Raw genomic sequence first — 12,585 nt, forward strand, 5'->3', positions numbered from 1 at the left:
CTCTGAGCATCTCTGAATCCTACATGAAAGAATTTACCAATTAGTACAGAAATTTGGTATTTCACACAGATTTTAGAACGCCTACAGAGTGGCGAATTGTAGTTGGATGAAGTGAATATTTGTAATCAACATGACTGCAGAGGAATGTATCTAGCAAAAAATACCTTTCCTTCTGAGTATTCTTTTGTAATTTGTTATTGCACATGCAGAATAAAGCACCACCAAGTGTAAAATCATCTTTATCCTTACAAAATATCAGTAATGTGGAGTGACACAATTACATCCTATTCTGACAGCATCATCAGAATGCCACGGGAATTTACTTTTTACAGAAATACAGCACTTTAAATGAAGAATTAAAGGTCACAATCAATAGATGGCAACTAGATTTCAAGACAAAGTGGACCATCACATCAAGAAGTATTGTTTTTAGCATGCCTATAGGAAAGAAAAGCTGAGGGAAATACAATCTGCTTTCCCTTCATGGCAGTTGCACCTCTGAAGTCTTGAAAATACTTAGAGATGAATTTTGTGCTTAAGTGGAGCACAGGAGTATGCAGCCTGATTAAAGTAACTCTCTGATGTAAAAACTAGCACTTTTCACCCAGGTTCTTACTAGTGTTCACATCCACTCACAAGATGGGGAATCTGCAGTAAAATTGCCACGGACAAGCACGTGTCTAGTAATGACAAAATGTACTGTAGAATAACAGAATGGTTTGCACTAGAAGGGACCTTTGCTGTCTAACCTCACAATTGGGACTAGAGTCTCAACACCCAATCAGAAGGTTGGGCAATCAAGGCTTAGACTGATGCCACTGGGGGCAAGTCTCCAGCCCAGTTTTTGAAAGAAGACACTAAGACACAGGTTTGTGAGACTGTATTTTAATGAGCAGTTTGATTAAATCTATCTTAGGCTGGCTAATCATAGGTCATAAAAAAGCTGTTTTAAAGTTGTAATAAAAAAAATCTTACTGAAAGGGAATGAACTTAAAGAGGTAAAATCCAGCCAAGACCCAGAGCAGTCAGTCAGTAACAATTTCCAAATGCACACTGTAAAATTACGTTTCCTACTCATTATAATGACAAAAGAATTTAAAAATATATATGATATAGGCTTAGTTTTAAAAAAAGCTCCTATTAATATGGCAACAAATCACCAGTTCAAACAATGCTTTCAACTTCTAATTAAGGGGTTGTCCTCACTTTCTTATCAAGAATGAAGGCTACTATCACTTTCAGAAATGGAGACTTAGAACAAGTTCACTGTTGTAGCAGTAGAGCAGGATCAACAAACGCAGGTTGTTGAAATATGAATTTCTAAAGAACGTCAACACAATGTCCCATTAGTTCTCAAGTCTTTTATCAGCATCTTTTTTTGCATCTGAATTTTCATTCCTCCCACTGTAGCATTTGCCAGGATAAATAACAATGATCGTTCAGCTTTGTTTGTTTGCTTGCTTGCTTGTTTTAACTCTCCTTTTCTTCTTGGACGTGTTTACGATTAGAACTGACTGCTAGTATCTGTCAATCAGCCGAGAATAACAGCACCCCCTTCTGGTTTTAACAGCGCAAGGTCGTACCTGGAACTCCCATCATCACGTAAAGAAACCTGTGTGGGAGAAACAAGATAAAAGTGAAAATACTCCAAAATTAGACACTGGGTCATAAGAAATAGGCAAGGGAATATTAGTGCCACTATATTAGCCCAATCTATTCAATTGCAGGGGCTGAGGAGCAATTTTAGGATGGTTCTCATGGGCCAAGAGGTAGCTCTGTGCAGGTGTGGTAACCAGCATGTCTTCATCACTGTATGCAGTGGCAGCGCTCCAAATACCTGTTCATGCAGAGACTCACTTGACAGCAAGTCTCCTGTCCCACTGCTTCCTCCTGCAGTGTGGGCATACATACTCATGATCCAAGTACCTGTCTGTTCTGGGCTCACACTGCCTGAGCAGCCGTTTTTCACCTCTTCTGATGCAACCATGGTGGGTGGAGAGGATTATCTGATGGGCCAACTGTGCAACAAGTGGCCTATCCTGTTTATTAATTAGACCACCGCTTTGGCCTAGCATCTCCTTTATAATCGCAGCACTGGTATATTTAAACTTTCTTAGATTTTCAGGAAGAAGTGTCCAAGGCTTTGAAATGTTACGCTGCTGCTGTGTTTTGCCATACCAAGCAGTATATTGCCTATGTGAGAATTATTTCAGGAATCCTTCATATAGAGAACTGCCTGATACATAATCTGTATGCATTACGCCTGATCGGTACTTCAATATTCACAGATTCACAGAAGGGTTTCAGCTGCAAGAGATCTTAAAGATCATCCAGTTCCAACCACCTGCCATGGGGGAGGTCAAGGGCAGGGACACCTTCCATAAGACCAGGTTGCTCCAAGCCCTGTCCAACTGGCCTTGAACACTGCCAGGGATGGGGCGGCCACAGCTTCTCTGGGCACCCTGTGCCAGTGCCTCAGCACCCTCACAGGGAAGAACTTCTTCCTAATGTCTCATCTAAATCTCACCTCTGTCAGGTTAAAGCCATTCCCCCTTGTCCTGTCACTACAGGCCCTTGTCAAAAGCCCCCCTCCAGGTTTCTTGTTGGCCCTTTGGGTACTGGGAGCTGCTCTAAGGCCTCCATGGAGCCTTCTCTTCTCCAGGCTGAACAAGCCCAGCTCTCTCAGCCTGTCTCCACAGGAATGCTTGATACAGTCATGTTTTAAAAAGCAACTGCACTCCATCCAGTACACAGATGCTAAAATATACACAGCACATACTTAACTATTAATACATATCTTTTTGGTGCATTTGTGATAAATAAGCATTATTTCAGGCACAAATACAACTGCAGCAGTAACGGAGCAGAGTGTGGGAGGTGTGGAATACTGAAGTTTCCTAAGTGGGAAAGCAGGCTGAAGTAATGGTGTCATGTGTAGTCTCTCCCTCCAAACAGATCATTTGTGTTGATAAATTCACACCTGAATATAAAAGTTGTGGTCATTTACAAGATTCTGTTTTCTCCCGTTGGACGTTTTGAAGGATCTAGTCCATGCTGCTTCATCTGCACTGCGATATCAAACAAGTAATCGTAACACTCACACCTAGAATTAAAAGGAAAATAGAAGTGAAATGTAAAGTAAGGCCCAAGTCTTACCATGTTTCTCAAAAAGTAGTGGTTTTCCTCCTTGAGCTTTACATTACCAGTGTAAAGTCTGAATGCGCAGCCCCATTACCATTTATTTCCATGAATGCTATATGTGAAGTGCCCAGCATTTTTGCTACGTGATCCTGATTTGCTGCATTACCATCAGCAAATGAGGAAGTAAATTCCAAAAACGGGACTAGGAAAGACTACCCAAACAGTACTAGCAGTAAAAGCAGAGATTGCCTGCAGGTATTGCATGAGGAAGGACTTGTCCATATGAAAGGAAAAAGTTGGCAACCCTATCAGCCAGCACTGATACGAAAGGAAAATCAAGTGGTGGGTATCACGAATGAACCCATTGCCAAAAGCTCCCTCTACATTCAGTGAGGCCAGAACCATTGTCCATGGGTTGGAAATACCCATGACATTAAGGTCATTATTAAGATTTTGAGGTATAATGGCAAAAGATACCATATTCCTGAATTGTACTCACATCGTTTTGGCTTTTTCCCATGTTCCTCCCCATACATAAACTCCGTGACGTCTGACCAATACAGCACAAGAGTCTGGGTATTGTTCCATTGCACGTGCCATTCTTTCCTTGAGATCCTTCTCTTCTGGTGTGTTCTCAATAATGGGAACCACTAGTGTATCATCATATCTAAAAGAAAAAATAATGATCATGTATTTAAATAATATGCCGTGTCTGGATGCATGAAGCTTTTCCCTAAGAAGCAAATTCTCTGCCTGTGTAAAGATGTTAACAAATTCTCAGCACTAGTGACTTTATGCTCTTCTCTTGTGAGTCATGCTGTAACCTACGAACTCTCAGGAACATCTCTCACTCCCAAACCTATGCTATTCTGGCAATACCTAAGCTATACTTGAGGCACAAAAAGAAAATAACACTTTAATGTATTAGGTGTAGCTATTCAGATATATCACTGTGTAGTTCAGTCCCTTTACAACTTTTTCAGACTCTTCATCCTGTATTGGCATCACCTCCAAGTTTTATCTCAGATTAAATTATTTAAAAGAATCACATCATGAAGAAGGAAATGAAACTGTTTGCTGGAGAGCAGAAAAAAATTAGTTTAGGTAGTCCAAAAAGCCCCTGGAAATAAGATTGTCCTGCTAAGACATATAAATAGAAAGTAGAGTCAACACATGAAAAATAAATTCTCTGTGATGGAGTCATTGGTGGGCTACATGTGATCTTAAGAGAGCCTGAGAACCCTAGTTCCAAAGACAAGATGATGCATGTTACTCAGTGGAACTTGCCTAAGAGTTTCTTCTGAAGGAGGACTATGATATTTGGCATTGCTTGAACCTTAATTAACACTGGCAGAAACTTGTTTAAATAGTTTTAATAAGTCCCCAGTTCAAGTTCAGATTTATCATTGAGATCACACAGATACTTCATGAGTGGATGCTAGTAGTAGTTACTTTACAAAACAAAGAGGAAGCAATGGTAAAAATAATACAGCTTGTACTTCAAATCAGATATTCAGAAAGCTAAGAAGTTTCATCTCTTACAATTTTCATTGCTGATGCTTTCCCAAGGAAGTCTATACAGTGTAGGTTTGTAGGGTCTTGTAGGTTTATTTGGTCTCTTACATACTCTGACCATTAAAATTGAATTTGGAGTGTTTGCTACTAGAGAGGCCAAATGAGCTAAGACATTGGTTTCCTAGGTTCTGCTTTCTACTCAAATTTGAGTTTGGAAGCAGGTATAAATACTGTAACTGATTATTAATCCTAAACATAAGCTTTTTATCAAGAACTATTATCTATAAACCCCCACGGAGACTCTGAATGACTAAAATACTTGGTATCTCTTTAGTTTTATTGACATATAAGCAGCCTACATTTAGCCAAATCTTCATATAAAATATTGTGGGACAGTCTGAGACTTTCAAATCTATTTACCTCAGATCGAATTCTCTTTCTACTGAAGTCAAAGGTAAAACTATTCTGGCATCACTGAGATCATATTTAGGCTAACAAATAATTCTGATTATCCTATCTGTAGCATTTTCCCGGATAGGTTCCAGAAAAGGCTTATGTAATTAGAAACAATATATTGTCAATCCTTTTTCTGAAAGATCCTATTCTGTACTATTGAGTTTCTTCTGAATTCAACGGGGAGCCTCGTGTGAGGCAAGACAGTGCAGTCAGCCTAGTATAGACAAATATATCCTCAGGAACCATGTAATCTGGAACTTTATTTCTTTAGTTTTTCTGGTAAATTAACAGCATGACATAGGACAATTCAGAGATATGGAACCTAACAAATACAATGTCTCCTGACTACCATTTAGGCATTTTTGAGAATTCAAAATGTACATCCAAAGAAGAAAATTGTTGCGGATGTTTTTTAAAACCAGTGTTGTTAGACAGTTCATTACGAGGGGTGTCTTTTGCCACACTAAAAATACAAATGCTAATGCTGACAAGAACGTATAGCTGGCAAGTCAACCAAAACTGAGTAAAATGTGTCTGGGTATAAAATTACATGCCAGACATATGGCTTGCTCCGTTGCCAAAGGGCAATTGATAGTTACAAAAATTAACATAAAAAAGTGGAAAGAATTTAGCATTTCAATTTTTCATCTAATTGTCACATATTATATAAATGTTGTTTGCGGATCCCAATTCAACACTCTGTGGGTGGAATCCTCAAAACGAGCCATCACACATAATTTGGAATAACTCTGCACTTACCTCAGAGCTCATCCTTGAAAAGTAGTAACATTATCTTTAACGAGCTGTTTATTTTGAATTTTCTTTCAAAGTCTGTCAAGTAAAATTTCAAATCCTCCACTCTCTTAACATACTCTTAACTAGCGGAGGCAGTGATACAGGAAGTCCATCCAAATGTAGTTTGCGCATTATCAATCCAACCTAACGTTGGTTGGCTCCAGTTTCAGTTTAACACTGTATAGATGTGTTCACATCTCTGTTCTTGAGACATTTGTCAGGACACAGCTCTTTATTTGGTTTGTTTCTGCAGCTCAACAGACCGCCGTAGCCTTGGCATTACAAGATTATATCTCAGATCCCTTCCATAGCCTTGAGACCTTCTTATGGAAAGCCAATGACTGATTTATTCCAGACGTCTTTTTACTTCTTATTCCTAATACTTCATATTACACACTTTTAACACGTGTAACTCAAATGACTTGTCATCTCTTTCTATTTCTGAAAATACACAGTCAAACCGCATGCCTCTTTTCTTAAATATAGAGAAGTACCGGTAATAGCCTCCTGAAGTACACTTCTGGATTCCTTTTATCATCTCCTGATGGGTAATAGTGAACTCACTCCCTGGGTAAAGAAGGGTAGCCATAACAGCAGCCTTGGAATGAGTATGGATCACTGCACCTGCCCCTAGGAACAGAAAAAGAAGATAAAAATATATTTTTAGAATTAATTTTAAAACATGTCTATTAACAAAAATTTTTTCACATACTTGATTAATTTCAAGCATTTATCATTATTTTGATAATGATAAACACGTGAAGTGAATGGAAATGATGGAAAGACACATAGACAATAATTACAATTTACTTAGAAAGTCGCAATGTTGCCAAAAATATGAAATGAGTTTTCCTCCGGTATACATGTAAGGTTCTTGTGTGGGAAGGCCAGAAAAGACTCCCTAAATCCTTTCTAAAGCAACAGAAGCGAATCTGAGCCAATAGTAAAAGCTCTCTGTTACTGTCCACTTGCAGAAAAAGTTTTGTATTTTTTTCACCTGTCCATAATTCAGAACCTTTGATCCCAGCCAAGTGGTATAGAAAGAGCTAAGCCATAGTTGCTGAATTGGCAGAACTGTTGGTACAAAACTGCTGTAAATCCTCCAGCTCCTTGCCCAACCTACCAATATACTGCACTAAAAATTAGTGCCAAAAAGATGATCCCAGGTACAGCTATACGAGAAGATTAAGATGCAAATGACACTCACAGGATGTTACCATGGATTACCTTCCACTGTACATACTCCTTTGCAAATAAATTTATTTTAGTTTCATGTTTATTTCACTATAACTTCCATTTATAAAGAATATGACGAATATTAATTTTGTGGATGTGTAGATACAGTGTTTCAGTCATCAGTGAACTAAAAGCATTTGCTATGCACCTCTCATAGTGTAAGCATTCATAAAAAGAGGTGTGCACTGGCTCTTCTTCAGTTTCTTGTGCGGTGGAGGACCACTGATGTCCTGTTCATTCATGTCACAAACAAACATATCTTCTGGCTGTATGAAAGAAGAAATGATTTTGAGCTGTAATGACCCCTTCTAGGGAGATAAAATATATATACACCATATATTTAACACAGAACGTGATTTTAACTTTGTAAAAATGCTGTAACACACCACATTTATTCTAGCTTCTAATACTATTTACTGACAGCATGAAATGTGAATTAACATTAGATCTTTTTATTCAGACTACTACCAAGCAGATAAAAATAAAATTTTCTCAGAAAACCTGTTTCTAAATAACAGACAACAGATCAAAAGGAAAAGTAGTAACTGATAAAGGAAATGTAGATGTACTTTTTCTTCCCTCCTTAAAGAACCAACAAAGGACATGATTTAAACCTATACATAATATAATTAACTTGATGAACTATTTTTTAGATCTTGCTTTTAGTAGCTCTTTCAATCTTGCTTTTAGTAATGTGAATGTTACCTTTGTCTCAATCAGCTACTCATAATAGTACAAAGAATTGTTCAGGGCAGCAATAAAACTTTCTTCTTTAATGTTATTTTAAGAATCAGAAGGAAATACAATTGCACGAGATTTCCTTACTCACTGTGCTGAATTCACTGCTACTGCTAGCAAAGAACAGACCACCACAGTCTTGCCATATTATCTTACTCGCCTTCACCTGCCTTACGTGCTAACATCCGCACTAAGGACTGCTGCAAAGCTCCATGTTTCTATCAGTGAAGAGATTCCTTTAACTTCTCATTGTATTTACCCTCAGATCTGTAAAACAACAAAGTCCTTTCACATATTGTTCTATTCTGGGGGAGTTCCTGCTGTCATAAAATAGTTATCATTTACCATTCTCCCCTCCACTTATACTTTGGTGTTTTATTTTGGACAGGAGGCAGACAGACAAGGTCACTTTTTCATGGGCAGAGCCCATATATTTACTGGGAATATTAAGACAAAAATTTGTAATCACTCAAATGAAAATAAATAGAGATGAGGTGTTAATGCTTAATTATGTATATATGTGCCACGGTAACTTGACACGGTAACTTTCCAGCCAGACAGCTAGAAAGCTTTTAGAGATTGACAAAGAATAAAGATGTACTTTAATGATGTTTAAATCTCAGTCTTCTGTAATAATTTAAAGCAAAGAGATCATCAAGACTAATCTACACTGGCCACTGAAACACATGTTGGTTTGCTATGCTAGTGGAGTACTGGGTGAAACCCTCAGTTGTTTCAATAAGGCAGTCAATAGTATAAGAAATTTCTAACATGACATAAGGAAAAATGAAACTCTGAGCAAAGGTATTTTCATCTATTTCAAGATGAACTCTGTGGTAAAAATGTAGTTGAACATACCTGTATTCTTTCCTTTTGGACTCCTGAAGGAGCGATGTAGATTTCATTCCTATGAAGAATTACAGACAGGCAAAAGTGATCAAGACAGGGTTGTTCAGCTGCATTGGCATTGGAGCTCTCAATCCATCGAAAAGTAAACAGTAAATCTGGCTCCTCATACCGTAATAACTTTCTTGCTCCTTCTACAGATTGACATGTAGATGGTTTTCAAACAGAACCAAATCATACAACGGCATACGGAATCTTTAACTCGCAGGACTACTAAACTGCTTTCAACTTGATGAGATCCAAAATGCACATAGGAAGCACAGCTTTGGTTTTCCTACAAATATCTAGCCTCCACCTGCAATAATCCCAAACTCAAATCTCCAGAATTCAGAATAAATAAGGAACTAGGGAAATCGCAAGCAGATACTGATCTGACAAAACAGGTGACAAAACTATTACTTAAAAATCCACAGGCTACCTATAAACAATATTATCTGTAGCAGTCTACAACATACATACTTCACATTTTTGTTGTAACTGTGTAGTTTAGGTTTTTAATGCATTTATATTACTTGATAAAAAGACATCATTAATTCAATGCAATTAAATGACTGAAATTTAATTCCATTTGCATCAGTTCTTGCAAAGACTTTAAAATACTGATTTAAATGAAGATGATTATAAGCTGTAATCTGAAATATTTTCAATATTAACAACCTTCCCTTTCCCCCTCTCTTCTCTCCCCCCCCTGCCCCCTTATCTCTCTTGACTGTAATCGCTGTTTGGTTTCAACAGCAACATACTAAATTCGGGAGCACAGAGACATCTAGTGAATAATTAGTCAAGTTACAGACACAGTTCCTAAGGAACATGAGATGTTTATATTCCTGGACGACAGCACTTGAAGAGCAACAAAGCTGGTGAAGGATCCGCAGCGCAAGTCTTATGAGGGGAGCTGCTGAGGTAAATGGGGTTGTTCAGCCTGGAGAAAAGGAAGCTGAAGGGAGACCTTATTGCTCTTTACAGCTACCTGACAAGAAGCTGTAGTGAGGTGGAGGTCTGCCTCTTTTCCCAAGTATGAAGTGATAGACCAAGAGGAAATTGTGCCAGGGGAGGTTTAGACCGGATATTAGGAAAAAATTCTCCAATGAAAAGGTTGTCAAGCATAGCAACTGGTGGTCACCATCCCTGGGATTCTCCAATGAAAAGGTTGTCAAGCATAGCAACTGGTGGTCACCATCCCTGGGAGTATTTAAAAGACAAGTAGACATGGTGCTTAAGAACATGGTTTAGTGGTGGATCTTGGCAGTGTTAGGTTTATGGCTAGACTTGATGATCTCAAGGGTCTTTTCCAATTCAATCAATTCTATGATTCTAACTCTTCAAAAAATACAACTCTTTAGGGTGATTTACTCTTCACAGTGGTAAAATGGCTGAGAATCACATAAAAATGTGGCTTTATCATATTTGTAGTTATTAACATTTATTAATTAACACTGCCAACATTGCATTAATTCAGTCTTAATTTCTTTGCATGAGCAAGATGAATGAAAGTGTGACACTGAGAAATCAAATAGTAATTTGGTTACTAATGAAAGACATGCATTTTCTAACTGAAATTATGGTTTTTTTTCTTTTTTTAGAAATTAAAAAAATATTAAATTATAAAGGGAAAATCTGATGATGAAATACAGCTTTCGAAATACATGATACCTTTGAAATATGGGACACCCGATACAGAATTCTAGATCCAGTTTTAATATGTTATCCCATGTCCGAATTGCCATTTTTATTCTGAGTAGTTGATACACAGTGAGTAAGGCTGATTAGAATCAGCTGAGAAGACCAATTGTAGAATTTCAATCAAATTTCAATAATTCTTTCACTATTTCCAACGGAACAATTCTAAGCCAGTCTGATCTCTGCCTTATAGCTACTAATTTTGAAACATTTATGTTATTGTAGGTATAGAACAGTACAGCCACACAGATTCCAAGACCTTGTACAGTATTGGTACCAACTCAAATATGTATTTTGGTGTAGTCTGAGCAACCAAGTTATAGAACTGCTGGGGGAAATTGTATTATGTCAGTGTGTTCTCTGCTGACACCATTTGTCTTGCCACAACCAACATCAATCTCACTGAAATTACAAAGAACATAGGCTACATTTAGCCCCTGATGAAAAATTAGTGCTAAAATATATTTCCATAGACAAAGAACTTTAAAACCAAGAAAAAGCCCCTCATAATTTGTGTCATTACTACTGCTGTTGCTACGCTTGCAAAATCAAGCAGGGAAGTGGAATGACCTGCACAAAGCCATTACAATAGCACAGATATTAGCATTTAGAGCCTTTCCTTCATATATATCTCTCTCATATATTTGAATAGCAATGGCTGTATGTGTCTGCATGCAAGTGTACATCAGAGAAATGAGGCCAGACACTTTCAAGTTAGAGTGTCACTACACCCTGTGACTGGGAACAGAATTGCAGGCACGGTGCAAGGTGTTTTGAAGAATGAGGACTTCTTTTTTAATGGCCACTGCGAGGAGCTCTGTCTCCATTGAAAGCCTGGAAAGTATGAACACGGGGAGACTAGCAAATTAAAAAGCAAACTGGTGCTCCTCAGCAGTGGATACACATCAAAATTATTTTGCTGTTACCTGTTAGGCTTTAGTAATATTTTAAGACTATTTCCTTAGAAATTAACTCAGTAGAACAGTAATTTCCTCCTAAAAGTAAATGTCCCACCTGCAAAATGTCTACGGTGGGATCCATCTCATCTAACTGCAGCCATTTGAAAGCTGTGTGTCGAGTGTAACCCACCCTAAATTCCATAGTAAATGGAATTAAAAAGGGGAAATGATTTTCCCTTAAAGACAATTCATCTACCTTAAACTAAGAGAGCAAAAAGACAGAAAAAAAGTCACTCTGTGAAGATTCTCTCTATTCAAGGGACTGCAATGACTAATTCAGACTACCTCCCTCCCTTCTATATGGTAAAATTTAGCGTACTGTTCAGTTCCCCTCTACCTTCTCACTCACTCTTGACTTTCAAACATTTTTCGTGCAACTGAAATGCTCTCACCAATTACTAAACACAGCCACCCCCATCCTGCTCTAACCATCACATTCTTTTTCTTCTATCTTTACTTACCCATGTTTCAAGCTGATTCCTCCACCAGTTCCTGTTACCCAGCCTAAACCATAAAATAGTCTACAAAGCTCTGGGATAAGATTTCTTGGATGTAACTTCTCCTAAAAATAAAGAAATAAATTAAAACCCATCAGAAACATCATAAACATAAGCATTTCAAAGCTGAAATTAAGTTTAAAGGGATAGTACTTTTATACTGCAGTATGACAGTCTGATTTATGCTTATGAACTTCAGCTACAACATGACTGCGTGTTTGTACAATGCCCTTTATGCTCTGCGGGAGCCATTCACACCTTGAAAGGAACAAACAAAAGCCCTCCTGCCCAAAATGCATGTCTGATTATCCTTCACAGGAAAGATTTAATCTCAAATTTATTTAAGTGCAGTGGCCCACAGGTCTTACCCCAGCAAGGTTAAATCGTAGACTATTGCTATTAAAAAAGAAAAAAAATTGCATCTAATGTTATCCATTTTGAAAAGTTCAACTCATTTTTTTTCAACTGAATCAGTTTTCTGTAGGTTTATTTTGCTTGATTTACAAATTTCAGTAGAACAGACTTTATTCGTTCTGTTCTATACTTTTACATAGCAGTCAAAAATACCACAGAAAACATGAGTAAAGTATTTGATGAAGTTCATATTACTACATTTTCACAATGTGAGGTTACCTCACATGCAGTTTAGCCAGAAGGCAAAT

The 12,585-nt window shown here is 37.7% G+C and overlaps 1 protein-coding gene across 1 annotated transcript; it reads right to left on the minus strand.

Annotated features, from left to right (window-relative positions):
* Positions 1–1,465: 1,465 nt before the first annotated feature.
* APIP (APAF1 interacting protein) lies at positions 1,466–11,990 on the minus strand. The gene is made up of 7 exons (XM_010016838.1): positions 11,888–11,990; positions 8,740–8,762; positions 7,292–7,409; positions 6,402–6,537; positions 3,641–3,808; positions 2,981–3,103; positions 1,466–1,612 (listed from the first exon to the last, which is right to left on the minus strand). Exons 1-6 carry the CDS (start codon positions 11,889–11,891, stop codon positions 3,004–3,006), a joined length of 549 nt encoding a protein of 182 aa, XP_010015140.1. The 5' UTR covers positions 11,892–11,990; the 3' UTR covers positions 1,466–1,612; positions 2,981–3,003.
* Between the last annotated feature and the right edge of the window lie 595 nt (positions 11,991–12,585).

Source organism: Nestor notabilis, unplaced genomic scaffold (assembly GCF_000696875.1).
Source record: "Nestor notabilis isolate BGI_N333 unplaced genomic scaffold, ASM69687v1 scaffold11076, whole genome shotgun sequence".
Lineage (NCBI taxonomy): Eukaryota > Metazoa > Chordata > Aves > Psittaciformes > Psittacidae > Nestor > Nestor notabilis.